The sequence below is a fragment of the Sparus aurata genome, chromosome 23, assembly GCF_900880675.1.
Source record: "Sparus aurata chromosome 23, fSpaAur1.1, whole genome shotgun sequence".
In the NCBI taxonomy this organism is placed as follows: Eukaryota; Metazoa; Chordata; class Actinopteri; order Spariformes; family Sparidae; genus Sparus; species Sparus aurata.
This window is the reverse complement of record NC_044209.1, coordinates 8,844,722-8,862,302: the sequence shown is the minus strand read 5'-3', so window position 1 is coordinate 8,862,302 and position 17,581 is coordinate 8,844,722. Positions and strand designations below refer to the sequence as shown.

General features: G+C 40.2%; 1 protein-coding gene across 3 annotated transcripts; it reads left to right on the top strand.

Moving 5' to 3' along the window:
- The first annotated feature begins 326 nt into the window (after positions 1-326).
- Positions 327-17,145, top strand: LOC115576319 (zinc finger CCCH domain-containing protein 7B-like). Of its 3 annotated transcripts, none has more exons than XM_030408861.1 (23): positions 327-572; positions 826-894; positions 1,045-1,081; positions 3,855-4,052; positions 5,879-6,037; positions 6,517-6,597; positions 7,026-7,085; positions 7,193-7,247; positions 7,400-7,557; positions 8,550-9,138; positions 9,872-9,933; positions 10,026-10,119; positions 10,345-10,506; positions 10,892-11,106; positions 12,499-12,599; positions 12,702-12,883; positions 13,255-13,340; positions 13,566-13,720; positions 13,975-14,080; positions 14,260-14,368; positions 15,544-15,686; positions 15,767-15,936; positions 16,209-17,145. In XM_030408861.1, exons 2-23 carry the CDS (start codon positions 836-838, stop codon positions 16,387-16,389), a joined length of 3,162 nt encoding a protein of 1,053 aa, XP_030264721.1. In that variant the 5' UTR covers positions 327-572; positions 826-835; the 3' UTR covers positions 16,390-17,145. The 3 variants fall into 3 exon arrangements, with proteins under 3 accessions (XP_030264721.1, XP_030264719.1, XP_030264722.1); XM_030408859.1 differs by having other exon boundaries at positions 16,206-17,145; XM_030408862.1 differs by having other exon boundaries at positions 328-572; positions 7,460-7,557; positions 16,206-17,145.
- The last annotated feature ends 436 nt before the right edge of the window (positions 17,146-17,581 follow it).

Sequence of the window (17,581 nt, the reverse complement as noted above, 5' to 3'; positions counted from 1 at the left end):
ATAAATAATTAAAAAATGTGCTCTGCTGCAGCACGTAATCTGAAAAGTAACCAGTGATTAAAGTTATCAGTTATATTGTTATGGAGTAAAAAGTAAGCTACTTTATTTGCCTCCAAAATGGAAATACTCGAGTAAAGTACCAGCACCTCAACACTGTAGTCAAGTAAATGTACTTGGTTACATTTCGTTACTGGCTTCAATATAGTTGCAGCTCATATACAAAGTTGTGTCTTTTTTCCCATTGTAAACCCGACTCTGTTCTACGTACTCCGCGGCGCTAGATGGCGCTGTGCACCTGAAGGATCGTACACAGTCCGGGAACAGAGAGCGAGAAGGAGGCAGAAGAAGAGCGCAGCCGCTGGCTCAGGGATGGAGCTGCTGTGAATCGAAACTTAACTGGGAGCACTGAAGTCGGAATCCAGTGCGGGCTTCCTCTTCCTCGGCTCGCTGTTTGTCAGCGTCAGGAGGACCTCTCGGCTGAGCAGAGTTTTTCTCTTCTTCTCCTTCTTCAGACTCCAGATGACACGCTTGTAAACTTTGCCTCGGTTCAATGAACTTCCTCAGTTCATCAGGTAGGTGTGTCTGAAGTTGGCCCAGTCGCGCCATGACAGCCAGGGGAACGTGAAGGGTCAGCGGGGGCTGCACGCTGGAAGTTTGTGCAATTAATGAATGCTAATTGAACGAGAGCACAGGCTCAGTGAGTGTCTCTGTGGCGGAGAGGTGGGTGTTTGTTGATGTCTACTTCTGGGGGAAGTGGGCGTACAGGCACTGTGTGTTTAACATCTGTCAGTCGTTGCTCCTGAGCTTCTTTTGCCTTCATTTCAGATAACGAGCCATGGACCCTGACAGACAGAAACGCAAGAAGGAGATAAGCAAGTCTCTGAAATTTATACAGTGAGAGGCTTTTTGTTGTTGTTGTTGTTGTTGTTGTTATTTGAAGGCACCCATGAAAATGAAACCTACCAATGTCCCTGAATGACTCACATCCTTGATAACTAGGCTGTCTGACGACTTTTCTAAGCATGTTTACATCTTGTCTTCTAGGTCTTCTCTGGCTTATCCAGAGCCTGAGGGCTACCAGGTACCAGTTGTTATTACAAGCACAGTGTTGTGTCTGTCTCCTCTCTTGAACTGCTGTTGCTTTCTGTTTTGTTTTCCCCTTCAACCCCCCCCCCCCCCTCCCCTCCGTATGTTGTCGCTTGACATCCCTCTGGTCATTCCCGGCTGCATGTTAAATCAAAGGCTTGGCACCATTTTCACATATTTTGCCCATTTTCTTCCTGATTGGTGTGGAGTCAATGTAATCATTCATTCTGTACATGTACCAAAGTGATCCCTTTGTCTGGTGTAAAAAAAAAATGAGAGACAAAATCCACGTTCGTCTTCTGTGCAAAAAAAATAATTTCAAGTTTAGCAAAAAAGTAATGTGAGGTATTGGCACTGTGATATAACCCGCTCGTTAATTTTCCAAAGTTCTTTGTCCAACCACTGTACGCTACGGAGAAACAGTCCTGGTAAATGTCTTGACAATTTGACAGTGTAATGGATTGTCATTTATGGTTTTTTAATAACTTAATGAAAACAAAAGTCAAACATTTGCTGGTTCCAGCTTCTTCGATGTAAGGATGAAGAGTAAATCAAGAGTCTTTGCGTCTTAAATTGTCAAGACATAAACTTTTTGACATTTAATAAACATTAATAATGTCAGTGATAATGAAAAATAAAAAAAAATACATTTTCTGCCCCCCTCAGGATGACTTAATCCATTCGGCGATCCCAGAACTTTTAGTGTAGTGCCACCATCCGATCCACAAATTAAACACTTCAAATAAATAGCGGCTAAACCAGTGTTTCGCGGTCCTGGGAATGTCGGGGGTATTACTTTTGAATTGTGGCCGTGGGGGGATGTTGGGGGGCGTTCACAACAGAAATTCACAACTAGATGAGTTCAAACTTGCATCTACTTGCAAAGGGGGGTGATGCTCCTCAGATTTTGAAACATTTATTCAATGGTTTTATTGGGTGCAGCAGTATTTGCTGTATTTTCACTACTTTCTCTCCAGAAGAGTCCCGCTCTGACGACAGTGCGCTCAAAAGTTTGGTTAAACTTCACTGAAACAGATGCAGCCAAAGTTCTTTGTCATAAATGCAACAAGTCTTCTGCCTGTGCGGGTGGAAACACGAGAAATCTTTCTGAAGATCTAGTGAAGGTGCTTCATTTGTGTACAGGCAGAGAAAGGCCCACATTGCAGAGCTGGAATTTCATCTGTCATTTCCTCATCCCCCTTCTGTGTGTCACATTAACTGTATGGATTAATGACTAAGAGTTACCATTAGATTGTTTAGCTTTAGATACAGTACATTCAGTCAGAAATGGCTGTCGGGGATTCACTGTTCTAGTTTCAGAGTGCTCAGAGCATCCTCTGTATGGAGGAAAATATTGGCCATTATAAAAATTCAATGTCCAAATAGAAAAGTTGACGTTGAATAGTTCACACTTTAAAAGATTATCATTTTACTACACTACTTGAAATAAACAGGTCATAAATAAACTTAAAACAAAAAAAGTTAATTGAAAAAGCAAATTTAGATTGTAAAACGTTAATGTGGGCTTTGGTGAGCCAATGAAAAAAGTTAAATTTAAAAAGCAAAAGCTGAAATGGAAAAGTTCAAGCCGAAAGCATTTGTAAGGATGAAATTGTAAATGGCAAAGGAAGGGAAACATGAAATATGAGACTCAAAATGGGTTGTAAACATTTTTGGTCAGTCAAAACGTCTGCTCGACTGGCCTTGAAACAGTTCTGTTTTTAATCCACTAACGGCCCCCTGTCTTCATTACTTTCTTTTCTTATCAGTAAGCAGGTCATTGTGACCCTGCCAGTTTTCCATTTGGCAACCCCAGTGACGGTTTTAAACATATTTTCTTTTTTCCCACACATTTTTGTCCAAAATGTGTTCGTTTAACATATCCCATCAGACCCATCACTCATATTACACTTGGGAAACAGCTTGGCAAAAGTCAATTTGGCAACTTTTACATATTGATTTGATTGATTATAAATATTACATTTTGATTATCACATTTTTGTGTCTCCACTTTCACAGAGAAAGGGCACGTCAGCCACACTTAGCACTTTGACCATTTTATAGTTTCATCCCCGTTTCATTGCTCAAATCCGTGCTTCAGTCTACTATTGTATTATGTCTGTCAGCCATCTTATGGATGCATCCTGTTCCATACACACACCTGCAGAGAAGCTCTCCCCCTCGCGCTAACTTTTAGATGTCCAACAGAGTTTCACAAAGCTATGAACAGGGTGAAAGTTTACAGCGACTTCAACATCTTTCAACATAATGCAGCATGTCGATAGTGCATTAAGATGGCCAGAGTTTGAGTGGTATGTGATGGACAGAACTGGAAAACCTGAGAGTATAACTGATCACAGTGGTGTCTGACATGGGCAACGTAGAGAGAGCTATTAAGTCATTGTGCTGCAGTTTGTTCAACATTTTGTCTGCATCATGTCATGATTTGCAACTTTTTAAAAGTTTCTTATTCTGAAAAAGTATTATTTGCTTTCGTTATAGCAAAAAAAAAAAAAAAAAAACTTGAAAAACTACGTAATTCTCCTTTCCTCCACCCCCTCCCGCTCGTGGGAGTCATGGTTTGCTTGAAATCATTGTACTTACTGTCCTTGCCCATGTCTACTGTTTCTATGCAGAGAATAAAAAAAATCACTCTTGGAACACACAAAAAGAAAAATGACAGGGTTGTGCTGCACAGGGCAGATAAGAATCACACTTTTTGGGATACACAAGCAGCATCTTACTCTCATCTTTCTTCCTCCTCCCAGGACTTCCTGACCCAGTTGGTATGCAACCTCCTCGATGAGGGCAACGCCCTCTTCAGAGAAGGAGAGTGGGAGCAGGCGGTGAGAGAATTCACTGAAGGCTTGAATGTCTCGAGCTACGCTACAGCAGAGGATCTCCCCATCCCCGAGGTTTTGCTGGAGAGCCTGTGTGTCAACCGGGCTGCTGCCCACCACAGCATGGTGAGATGCATTTGGTCCTGTGTGTTTTTGAGATAGCGCGTCTTTAGGCAATTGTGTTCAGGCTGGAGAGACTCGTGATAATACTTCCACACCCAAACCTGATGTGTGAGTCAATTAGTTGTGACGCCAAATAAAGTGGATCAACCCACAGTAACTGCTGGTTAAAGCCATTCTTTAGCCTTCTTTAAAAAAAAGTCATACTGATAACATTTTTGTGTTGATGAAACTTTAAAAAAAAGACATCTACAGAGCTTGTAGAAAGGTGCAAAAGTCTCTTTCCAGCTTCTAATAAGATTTGTCAGCCAATGGTACAACGCCTTTCGTTTCACGTTGTTATCTGTGCTTCAACTGTATCCAGAGTCTTGGTAGTTTGTGGGGGAAAAAAATAAAAATGGCTGAGTTCTACAGTATTCGCCCAGCACCTGTACTGCCTCATGTTAGCTAGCTAGTGTCAGCCATGTTAGGTAGTGCAACAAACTGGTGACCACTTGAGGAGGCAGTTCATTCGTACGACAGCTGTGTTTTTGACCTGAATGCACTGGTAGGGGGAGCTTGAATGCCACATTTAGCAGCTGAATGTAGCATTGTACAATACGTACGATATATATCATTATCATGGTGTGAGACTGTGTAACATGTTATATTTTGGATATCGTTTTATTGTGATATGGCATAAGTGTTGTCTTTTCCTGGTAAGAAGAGCTGCATTAAAGTTAATTGATGTAATTTTCTGAACTAACCAATTTGTTCAACTTGTTCTAATACCTGCCTTTACCCATCTAGTCACTGTATCAACATTACTGATGATTATTGATCAGAAATCTCATTGTGTTACTATTTTGTGGACGTACCAGTAGTCATCCCTACAATACTGCTGCAGGATTGATATCACAGTAGTCAAAAGTATCGTGATATTTGATTTTGTCGCCCAGTCCATACATCCCAACCCCAAATGAATGTTGTCAATAACATATTTAACTTGAACGATGTAAGTGCGGATCATGGCCTTCACCAGTATGATAAGAGTTGTGGGGAGGTCAAATTTGGGAGAGCTCAGGAGTAAATCTTAAAGTACAAAGCACAGGATTATAATTCATAGTGATCTAACACTTTATAGAGAACACATGACCATTACATATTCTGTCACAGTTGAATAACATTTTCCTTCACATGTCCAGACAAAAAAAAAAAATGTGGGGGGATTCAGTTCAATATTAAAATGTGAAAATCAAACACTGGTTTTTAACCGTTGCATATTTAGCAAATATCTCTAAAAGCAAATCTCAGATTCATGGCACTGCTAAATTTGAAAACTAAAACCTTAATGTTTTGGTGGTTGAATTCAAAACACAATGCAGTTAGCTGAAATGATAAAATAATGGAATTCAAATTTAAGATGATGTCTAGATTGTGTTGGAAAAAAGGGATCACAATTTTTATTTTTCAACAAATGAGGCTTTTCTGTCCTCTTACCCTCAGTGAACTCTAAAGCTCCCTCTAAAGACAACAGCGGTTTGATTCTCAACCTCTAAAGGAATTTGACCTGCAATAAATCATCTAGGTGTGTTTATCTTTAGTACCATGCGAATGAGTTTAACACTGCATACCAAAGAAAACTGAGCTAAGTTGTAAACATTGTTCTTTTAGAGGTTGTGACTTTATATTTATCATTATGTATATATTGTTTTTAGGTTAAACTGGATATTCAATTGAATAAAAAATGGTTTAATCGTATCTTATTTGTGCATTAGTTTGCCCTTCCATGACACTCGTTTGAACTCTTTATTCATCTTGTGCTTTACTTTAATCTCTCCTGATATCCTCAGGGGGAATATGATCAAGGTGTGAAGGACTGCGACAGTGCTCTGGAAGTGTGTAAGGAAAGCCGCAGGGCCCTGTACAGGAAGGCGCTGTGTTTGAAGGAGCTCGGGAAATACAGGGAGGCCTACAACTGCACCACAGACTGTCTGCTCATCACTCGTCTGGTAAAGGAAGGAGAGAACTGGGAGAGCCAAAGCTCATATGAATGCCAACAGAAATGGATCACTCTTTAAACATCAGTTGGTGTTGTTTGGGTCCAATAGTGAATTTTTATATGTTGAGTTAACATGCTCAAACGTTGCTGTTTGTTAAACACGTTTGTATAAGTCCACATACAGTAGATCAGTAGCTAATTAAGATGGTGAGCATGGTAAACATAGTAACTTATCCGTGTTTACAATGTAAACGAGCATGTGAGCATGTCAGTGTTAGCAATAAGCTTTACCATCTCACGCTCAGTTGCTGCTAGCCTGTCTATTGACTGTTCAAAACCAAAAATGTTGTCTCCTATCTCTGAGTAGGTTGAAAGATGAGATGAATTGTTTTTGTTTATCAGTTCCAGGATGGTAACTAGATGAATGTCACTGACCTGTAGCTTGTGCTGTGGATTCATTCTTGTCCTTCTCTGTTTAACTTTTAACAGGACAAACAGGTGAATGAGCTCGCACAGGAGCTGGCTGTCCATCTGGGACTAAAAAATCGAAAACCTTATGTCAGCACAAAGGTCAGTTAAATGACGTTGATGATGTTTATATGTTGCTCTTTGAGGAAAACAAATTATTTATGCTGAAGAATTTTCTCAGTCTTCTGATATATCATGATATCGACATATACTTCATATAATGACTTTAATTATTTATTGTCAAATATACTGTAGTTGAATAAAACAATATGTTTTGCCTATTATGTGAATTGAATACCTTATAAAGGTCAAGGTATGTTATCACAGTGACCCTGTAAATTACATATTAAATGCAGTGGGCTAGAGCATCCAGAGATATTAAAGAAGTGGTTAACATGCTATCTACACTAAAGACAATTCTCTTGCAGTTAACTTATTTCTGTTATCTTACCATATTGCGAAACTCTAAAGCAGACACGGTGCAGATTCGTCCTTACTTGGGCCTCAGTTTGTTACCTTTTCTTTTCCAGGAGCACACACTTATCACTGGAGATGTTGCCAACGGAAACATGACTGCTGAAGCCATCGAGGTAAGTTCCACATCATGTCAATCAATATTTCAGATACTCTTCTCAGAAATTTGATTTAATTTGTGCTAGATTATCCTATAAATGTTTTTTTTCCTTCTCACTTCCAGGTGCCTGGTGCTCATTTAGGAAATGGTGTGAATCCTCTGAGTGGCCTTGCGCCAGGTGTGAATTCTGAATTCATTTTGACTAATAAACAATACAGGCAACATGTGTGTCCACATTGCACATCTGTGATCATGAGTAAAATTCTTGAAATATTTGTACAAAATTAATCACAGGTAAATCTGAATAGATTATTTCCTGCTTGTCTTCAGTCAGCTTTCCCAACATTCCTCAATCCTCCATTCCTTCTACAACTCCTGTCTCCTCCACAGTTCCTAACATAGTGGACACTTTGGAGGACTCCGAGCTGATGGGGGATGACTTGGACAGCCTGCTTGACTGCTTACCTAATGAGCAGGACCCAAATGAGGTAAAATCGGCGATTGTCCCTGAAGCACCAGCAAACTTACTTTTTTTTTGATGAAGATGGAGCGAAGGTGTCCTTGGTTGTCCAGGATTCCTGAGCTGGAAGGTCTGGAAGAGCACGTAATATTGCATATTACTTTGAAATGTTGGAAGCTCCAACAACTCTCTCTATTTTTAGATCTGGCTGCTCTGATTGGAAAATGAAACCTATAAAAGAAACTCTATAAGCAAACATGAAGATCATGAAACAGATAATGTGCAGACCACTTGTCCAGTATTCACTCTTTTTAGCTCTATGTCGGTCTCTTTTTAAGCTATATGTATCACTTTCTTCACCAGCAAGTCATTGACATTGTCTGTCTGCCATTGGGTGCTGGTCTGGTTGTGCACAGTGGGCTCATTAGATCTTTCCCACTGAAAGCAGCTGCCTGTTACAGCCAGACATAATGCAGATGAGAGTGTGTAAGATCTAAAACCAAAACAATAACAAACAAAATGTAAAAAATATTGATTAGTGCAGCTTTTGACATGAATCTATCTAAATAAATATTTTTGTAGTTGTAGATTCTTATATTAAGTTATTATCTTAATAGAGCTGCAACTAATTATCATTTTCAGTATTGATTAATCTGCTTCTATTTTTGCAGGTAATCAACAATCATTTAGTATGAAGTGTCAAAAAAAAACAGAAAAATGCTCGTCAAAGTTTCCCCAGAGTCCCTAGTGATGTCTTAAATTGCTCTAGTTGTCCAACCAACAGTCCAGATCCGTCTTCATTTACTGTCTTCTCGATGATGAACAGCTAATTGGCTAAAAACAGTTGCAGCTCTGAAATCTGAAATGTTGGTACTGGCCAGCGATTGCCAGTCGCCATCCTTCAAATCTGTCAAATTTAATTAATGAATTGAGGCACTTTGTTCACCGTTGTTTAAATTGTGTCTCAACTAATGTTTTGTAATCAATCTTCACTCAAGTTTCCCTCTCCATGTTTCCCAGGCCCACAGCCAGGCGGCATTCACAGTCCCCAGCAGGACACCCACCTCCACACACACAGTCCCTTCTGTCCTGCCGCCCCCAACGCCCCAGCTGCCCCCTGCCTTCTTCAGCTCGGCCGTCAACCAACTCAACTCCCTGGACTCGTTTTCAGGTGGCGGGCTCAGCACCACCACTTTAACACTGGATACTTTAGACGACCTCGATGGAATTGGAGGTGGCGCAGGCGCTCCAAATGTAGGACCGCCCTCCTTGGCGCTGGATACTCTGGATGGCCTTGATTCCCTTGATGACTTCTCGGATACGACTCCGAGTGCTGCTGCTGCTGCCCTGAATGAATCCACAGCAGAATTGGAGGCAGGGGAAAAGTCCCTTGATGATCTGCTTGATGAACTCAGTCCCCTGGAGACTGTCCCTGATCCTGGGGGTCGGAGTTGTGATGTCCCTAAACTCTGTGTGAAAGCTGTAGACCAGCTCGACTCCCTTGATGCCTTGGACTCTTTCCCCTCAGTTGATGGTGTTGTGGCAGCTTTGCCAGTAGTCTCCATTGGGGGAGCAGGCCTGGACTCGCTCTCCGATTTCGGCTCAACTGGTAATTGAGATTTATTGGTGACTTATTATATGACTGGCAGAGTAGGAGGCTGTTTAGGTGCCATAACAGCTGATAGATGAAAAAATCTGGAAATAAGAAAACAACGCCATGTCAACTGTGAGGAGGGCAGGACACTCTTTGAACATGTCACGACTCGTCCACAAAGTTAGTAGACGAGAAAAAGGTTTGATACAGGTTCAGTGGGAAATAAGAATAAACAAAATACAGAAAAACAGAACGCAAGATTTAAATTCCAAGCGACTTAAAGGTTGTGCACGTTGCTGTTGAGTGTAAATGTTAGTCGCATCTAGTGGTGAGGTTGCACATTTTAAACAACTGAACACCCCTTGTCCTAACCCCCCTCCACCCCACACACATGGTTACCACTAAAACCACGAAAAAACATGAAAGGGTTAGTGTTAGTGTTCAGTTTGTCCATTCTGGAACTGTAGAAACATAATATGTCTGATTCTGTGGAAGAAGCCCCACTCCTACTGTAGATATAAAAGGCTCATTCCAGGGTAACAGATGATTAAACACTAATGAAAACTTAATTATATATATTGTTTTCCATTTCTCCCCCTAAATCCTACACACTGCACCCTCTAAATAAGTACTATGTTTTGTCAACACCGCACATACATGTACATGTTCCAGCCTGTTTACTAAAAAGTGTGTTCACATAACAGTTCCACATAATTTGTCTTTTGTTTTCTGTCATTTGTGTCCTCAGGTGTCAAAGGCTCTCAAGGTGCTACAGCTCCCGTGATTCGATCTCCAAAGAATAACTACAAAGTAAGACTGATTATCTGACTCAGGTTACCTGCTCTATTTTTGTCCGTAGTGTTTGCATTAACTGAGTTATTATTCTTACCGTGACAACAAAGGAGAAGAACAATCCAGCGCAGGTAGCAGTCTCCAATCCCCTGGCCTCCACCCATGAGTTCCTGCAGGCCTGCTCTACGTGTTTCCCCAGGAAAGGTACGTAAACAGTCCAGTCCTGTCTCAAACTAACAGTGTAAAATCATTACAATCCTTCTGCTGGTTGTGCCTTTTTGTATTCCCTGTTTGTCCATGTCATAATACCTTTTCATCTGCATCCAAAAGCCCTTCATATACTTTGCTGAAAGGCTGAAAAAATCTGTGGAGACAACAAAAAATATATTTTTTTACCATTGAGTATCTTACATTTTTGATCGCTTGCAGGTCAAGGGATATATACTTTTGTTCATAAGCCGGACCTGGTCCACAGCTGTGATAGAGACATTCTGTTATGTAGACGAAAGGCAGATCCTCCTATGGAGTGGACCAGAGTGCGGACCATTCCTGAAATGACTTCCTTCAAAGGGCCGTTTGTACTTTGCAGGGGTAAGGATCTCAAAATGAAATGGAGCTTTTGTATCAGAGTGTCTTGTGGTGGATTGTTTGTTGGTGTTCAGCAATGATTGCTTGTTATCGAAATTAAACTGATTTATCGTTGCAGCATAGTGCGTTTTATTTTGTGTGTCTTTGTGATCTAAAATGACTTCATCGCAGTATGTTTCCAAAAATCACTGTTATCTGTTGTCAAATCTATACAAACAAACAAACAAACACATACTTAATGTTGTTGATGACAAAGACATTGAGTGTATCATATCAGTCACTTGAAGCAACTTTACACTTAATGAGGGAACTTGTAATAAAAATGAGTGACTAATGTAACTGTGTGTATGTCACACATGGCCGTGGTCGTATTTTCTTACACGTGCAGAGCTGCTGAAGTCCGGGGATCTGGGTCTGTGTAAGTTCAGAGAGAAGTGCACGTTTGCCTTCAACCAGCTGGAGATCGATGTTTGGACGGAAGAGAGGAAGAGGACGCTGGACAGAAACCTGCTGTTTGAAACGGCAGCTGTCAGACTGGACCCTGTAAACCGCATCATACGCCTTCTACAGGAACACAAGGGTACCTTCATGTTCCTGTGTCAGGTTAGTGCACTTATACAGATTATACAATATTATTATTATTATTATTATTATTATTATTATTATTATTATTATTATTATTATTTTATGTGTTTTTTTTATTGATTAAGGTTTTGTTGTACAAGTTGTTTGCTGTGGTGGGCAGAAACAGAAAAGACCATTAAGGAGTGAATGGATAAAAAGGAAACTGAAAAATAGCTTGAAAAGTTATAAATGACTAAAAATAAAACTGGTTGGAGTTTCTGCACAGCAACAAAGAGTTAAAACATTAAGGTAACTGTACATATGCCGTGTACAACCTTTATTTATTCACGTAAAATCCCATCCCTCATCATCAGACAAAAATGTACTTATTTATCAGTTAGTAAACACATATACACAAATGCTGTAGTAAATAGAGAAATACATTAATTAATATATATATGGTAATTCAAAACATACACAGATCGTTAGATGATATAAATAACAGCTGAAAAGAACACATACATAATTAAATGCTAAAGAAATATGTAAGTGTTGGTTATTAATCAGGGTTAATTACATTATCTACAAATGCACACATTTATTTGTCTATGTCTACACTTCTACATGTATTTAATTCTGTGTTCTACTTTTGTAATTTTTTTTTCTACAAGAATAAGGTACATATGTTTATTCTCAGTTATACCGTGTATTAAAAACACTGGGACCCTAAGAAGTACCAGTATCCAGTGTTTGTTTTGTTCTTCAGGCGTGCTTGTTGCACTGTGACGATATTACACTTCACTAACCTTCACATGCCTGTCAGTCTCATGAACATTTACACAGCATTTTGTGTATCATAATAGATGTATTCATTCATATTCAGTTAACAAGACAGTCATCTTCTGTATCTCCAAATGTCAGGGTTGATCGTGGTTAATTTCCATCATCAGGATAATTGCAAATGTGATCACGGCTGTGACTAGAAAAAAAAGCTGTCCAGCGCAATATTTTACATTCCTAATGTGTTTTCCTGATTTATTTAGAAATGTATCTTTGAGCCATTCCACATTTCTAAGACTCAGCTTGCCCATTGTAAACCATAGATTCCAAACCAAAGACAAACAGGGAGATGAGGTTCCTACCATTTATTTATCCTTTAATTCGGATGACCCTATGATATATGATATCACTTAAAATTGTTTGTTTTTTTCCCACCAATAATGATGTAAAAAAAAAAAGATGTTTCTTTACAAAATGTAAGGTCGGGTGCCATTTAAGAGTTGTAAAGCTTATTTTGATCATCACAAGATAATATCCTGAATCGCCATTATTTTTGGCCAGGATAATCAATACATGACATTTTCATATCGTCTCATGTAGTCTAGTATCAGTCTTTCTTTGTGTCTGTCTCTCTTTGCATGTTGTTTTTAGGAATGCTATGACAGTAAACCTAGAATCATCAGTAAGCGCCTCAAAGACAACAACACCATCTGCTCTAACTTGGATGCTCGCCACAACTTCGATGCCAATAAGTGAGCGTGTTTGCAATATGTGTGTTTAACTCACATGCTAACTTTTTAACTCTCGTGTCTTTCTGTGTGTCATAAAAAAACACTTGCCTCTGTGCCCGTCAGGTGCCTAGCGTTTGTGGTGAGGAGCTGCAGTGTGAACTACAATAAGGTTCGTCCACTGAGCGTCCTGTGCCACTTGGATTTGTGCCGCAAAGCCATCCGGTATGGCTGCCAGAGAGAGGACAGTTGCCTCTTTGCCCACTCCGTCATAGAGCTCAAAACCTGGAAGGTGCAGCAAGACACAGGTGCAGTCTATCAGTTATTTACAGTGGTGATAGGAGCGTCAAGAGTGTTTGAATCTTATTTGTTAACTTGGGTAAGAGTTTAGCAAGCATCTTCAGATGATGGTTAGATTGCAAAATATAAGGTGCTTATTCAAACAGATTCAGGTGAATACACATTTGATTTCCTTTAAAGCTGCACTAATATTATTGTTATACTTGAAACAGATCAAATGACCCTGTGTGATGTGAAAGGGGTCGTTTAGAGGGGCTTAGTGGTTGTCATAATTGTCATAGTGTACAGGTTTTCCCCCTAATTAATAGCGGTAGCTTAAAGTGTAAAGTCTTTAAAACTGACTGGCTCCTTTGATTCATGTGTGTGATTGTGTTTACAGGTGTCAGCCCTGATGAAATTGTGAAAGTATCCACAAATTATCACGACAAGCATGAGCAAAACTCAAGCAAACAGAAAGGAAATAGAGTAAGAAACAATTTAAAAACAATTTTTAGCACTTATGTAATGTTATTTAAACAATATAATGTTTCTCTGGTGCGTAGACTGACATGTCACAGCTTGTTGGTAGTCAGGTTGTCCAGAATTCTTCATGTTTACTCTATGTGCTAGCAACCAGAATGTTAATGTGTAATTTCGCGAGAATCCGTGCATTTATTGGTGACCTTAAACTTCTCATTACATTTTAAATAGTTGTCTTCTGGAGGTGGCGGGAGCAAACCGGGAGGAGGGGTTGGGAAGAGTCTGGGCATGAAGATGAAGTTTGCCTGTGCGCAGTGCTGGCGGGACCGCCTGATCAGCGAACCAGACAAAGCCCTCAAGTACTGCAATGCCAAGGCCAGGCACATGTGAGTTAAAATAATACATCTGTACAATTTCTACAGAAGTCTAGAAAACGATGGACTCCATATTTGTCTCGTGATTAGAGAAAGTAATTTATAAACGTGGTCATGGCATTTAGTATTATCGAATATCTTATTGCATATCAACCACAGATTTTTCAGCCTGCCTGAATTAAAGTGAAAACAATGGTACATCATAGTTGGCTAAATTTAGCCATTATTTTCAGCTTCTGTCCTCCTTCTTGTGTCGTGATGCTCAGGTGGACTAAAGACAGATGGTTGCTGCTGGTCAAGTCGTCGGAGCGAAGTAAATGGGTTCAGGTCCGGCCGCTCCCACATGCCAAGAACTTCCCTCTGTATTACGATGTAGGTGTGCTTCAGTTCAAGCTGTTACAGAGGATGAGTCTTCCTTGATGTCTCTGTCATTTCTTTATGTTCACTCTGTTGTATATTTTGTGCCTCCGAAAACGAAATTTGTAAGTTTGCGCGTTTGTGGTGATTACAGTGTATCTTGAAAGATTGCACTGCATGATTTCTCCTCACAGATATGTACCCAGATTTTGAAGAAAGGGAAATGTAACTACTCAGGGGTATGCACCTTTGCTCACAGCCAAGAGGAGAGGGACATGTGGATGTACATGAAGAATAATGACTGTGAGTGGCTTTTTAAAATGTTTTTAAAGCATTTTTAAAAGAGCATAGAGCAGCATCTAATATTATACATACAGTATACATATATATACACTACATTGCCAAAAGCATTCGCTCACCTGCCTTGAGGTCAGGACTCTATGCAGGCCAGTCAAGTTCATCCACACCAAACTCTCTCCTCCATGTCTTTATGGACCTGCTTTGTGCACTGGTGCACAGTCATGTTGGAACAGGAAGGGGCCATCCCCAAACTGTTCACACAAAGTTGGGAGCATGGAACTGTCCAACTTCTCTTGGTATGCTGAAGCATTCAGAGTTCCTTTCACTGGAACTAAGGGGCCAAGCCCAGCTCCTGAAAAACAACCCCACACTATAATCCCCCTCCACCAAACTTTACACTTTGCACAGTGCAGTCAGACATGAACTGTTCTCCTGGCAACCGCCAAACCCAGACTCGTCCATCAGATTGTCAGATGGAGAAACGTGATTTGTCACTCCAGAGAACACGTCTCCACTGCTCTAGAGTCCAGTGGCAGCGTGCTTTACACCACTATATCCAACGCTTTTCATTGCACTTTCTGATGTATGGCTTGGATGCAGCTGCTCGGCCATGGAAGCCCATTCCATGAAGCTCTCTGTTCTTGAGCTAATCTGAAGGCCACATGAAGTTTGGAGGTCTGTAGCGATTGATTCTGCAGAAAGTTGCTGACCTCTGCGCAATATGCACCTCAGCATCCACTGACCCCTCTCCGTCTTTTTATGTGGCCTACCACTTCGGCTGAGTTGCTGTCATTACCAATCGCTTCCCCTTTGTTATAATACCACTGACAGTTGACTGTGGAATATTAAGGAGCGAGAAACATTCACGACTGGACTTGTTGCACAGGTGGCATCATATCACAGTACCCTGCTGGAATTCACTGAGCTCCTGAGAGCGACCCATTCTTTCACAAATGTTTGTAGAAACAGTCTGCATGCCTAGGTGCTTGCTTTTATACACCTGTGGCCATGGAAGTGATTCGAACACCTGATTTAAATTATTTTGATGGGTGAGTGAATACTTTTGGCAATATAGTTTATATATGTCCCATCCACTTACACCTTGATTTGTTGTCTGACTTGGATCCTGTATCACTGAACATCATCAAATTGATAACAGATTTGCATTTGCGATGTAGTGCGGGACATGCAGCAGATATATGATATGTGGCTGACTGATTTCACGAAGGCCCAAAACCGCCAGCCAGATGGAGCCATGCTCAACCAACCCGTCCCGGAGGAGAAATCCATCATCATGCCAACTGACTATGCCGAGCAAATGGTGGGTTTGCATTTGTTTTCAAGATCAGCAAAGTCAAAGAGCAAAAAGGCTTCATAGGTATCAACCTTTTCATATTTTAGAGTGGCTTCCACTGCCGTCTGTGTGGTAGGCACAGTAACAGTGAGCGGCAGTGGCAGCAGCACATCTCCAGTGAGAAGCACAAGGACCGAGTGTTCAGCTGCGAGGGAGAAGATAAAGCTCTGACGTGGACCTACCGTTTCCCTGGCGCATGCTTTGAACTCTGCCCTAAGTAAGACCTTTTCCTCGATTATGGATGTTTGCCATAATAAGTTTGTAAGAATAGTCAATGTTGTGTTTACAGCTTGTTTTAATGCCCTCCAGTGGTCGAAAAACAAATGATATATGTTCTAAGGTCTTTTGGAATTAGCGTTTCTGTTACAAAATGCAGAACTAAGATATTATGTTCAAAACAAACAGTGAACACTTTTTTGAATTCAGATTAAAAAAATGAAAAATATCAGAACTGAGGAAATGTTTTGCTTGCATGTTAATGTTCAGCAGGTTAGAAGGTGGCTGTCCTGATGGTGTGAGCTGCGACTACGCCCACAGTCGAGAGGAGCTGCACGAGTGGACTGAGAGACGTGATTTCCTGCGACAGAAGCTGGCCAAAGCCAGGGAAGACATGCTCATCATGCCCGATGAGGTTGATTTTGGGATGTACAACTTCCTGCTGCAGGACTGAGAAGATGTTTTTTTTGACTTTGTCAGCCATTTGTAACTGCCAAAGTAGATTTCAAAACCAAAATCAGGAGTTGACAGGATTAAACTAACAGTTCACAGAATCTTTCCAATAGATCAACTGAAATAAGAAGCAGTTGGATTTGAATTCCCAAACATGCCATATACTGTACATGTCTTATCAGCTAAAACATCTATAAAAAGTAGTTGGTGCTGCAAAAGTAAGGCCCATGTTGGTGCCACAGATACACACAAAGTTCAACACTGAATATTCATTACATTTAACCATACAGCATACATGCACCCATTGGCTCTGACCCATGTGACACTCACACACAAAGTTGTTGTGTTGTTTTGTTTGTTTAGTGCATTCATTCCACATTTAACAAAGAGAAAGGGTGTTTAAAAGCCTCACCTGCACAGTAAAACATTCACTACAATTGATTTCTGAATGTCTCAACCTTTTAATTCAAATAAAAATGGTCATGTTCAGTTCTGACGCGTACTAAAGCCAAGCCATATGTGTTTTGTGATATGATTCCACTTTTAATGTCTCATTCTGGTTCATATGATTTTCATCATGAGAGGAGTGTGTTGCCATATTGGCCAAGGTATTTTATTATGAGATACGTAGTTTTGTTTAATGAGAATGCAACCAAGTGACGCACTGTTTCTCCAGTTAGACCTGTGAACCATGTGAAGGCTTGAAAGTGAATACTTGCCAAAAGGGTAATAAAACTAAGTATTGTTAAAGTGGTAATGTGCCTGTTCCTGTTTATGAATGAAAGAGTGTTATGTGCGTTATACTGTATGATTGGAAAAAAGGAAATAAAGAGTTATCAAATATTTAACAACAATAATGAGAGTAATAGGAGTCACAGAGGTATGTAGGTTTGAAGTTAGTGTATGAAAAGTTATTTTTGGCTTTCCATATTTTGTTATGTTCATATCATGTTATGTGTTCAAAAGTTACTTAGGTACATATCTAAAGTTCTTAGTATTTCCATTTAATTTGATATTTTATACACTGCACCTCAGTAGGACATGTTGTACTTTTTACTCCACCAAACCTATTGACATATATTGTGAATCAAAGCAGCTCAAATTAATCTCAACCATCTACAGTGATGAAACATGACCGACATTAGACTAATTTAAATCTAGATCTGAAAACACTAATACTTATCCACGGCCGT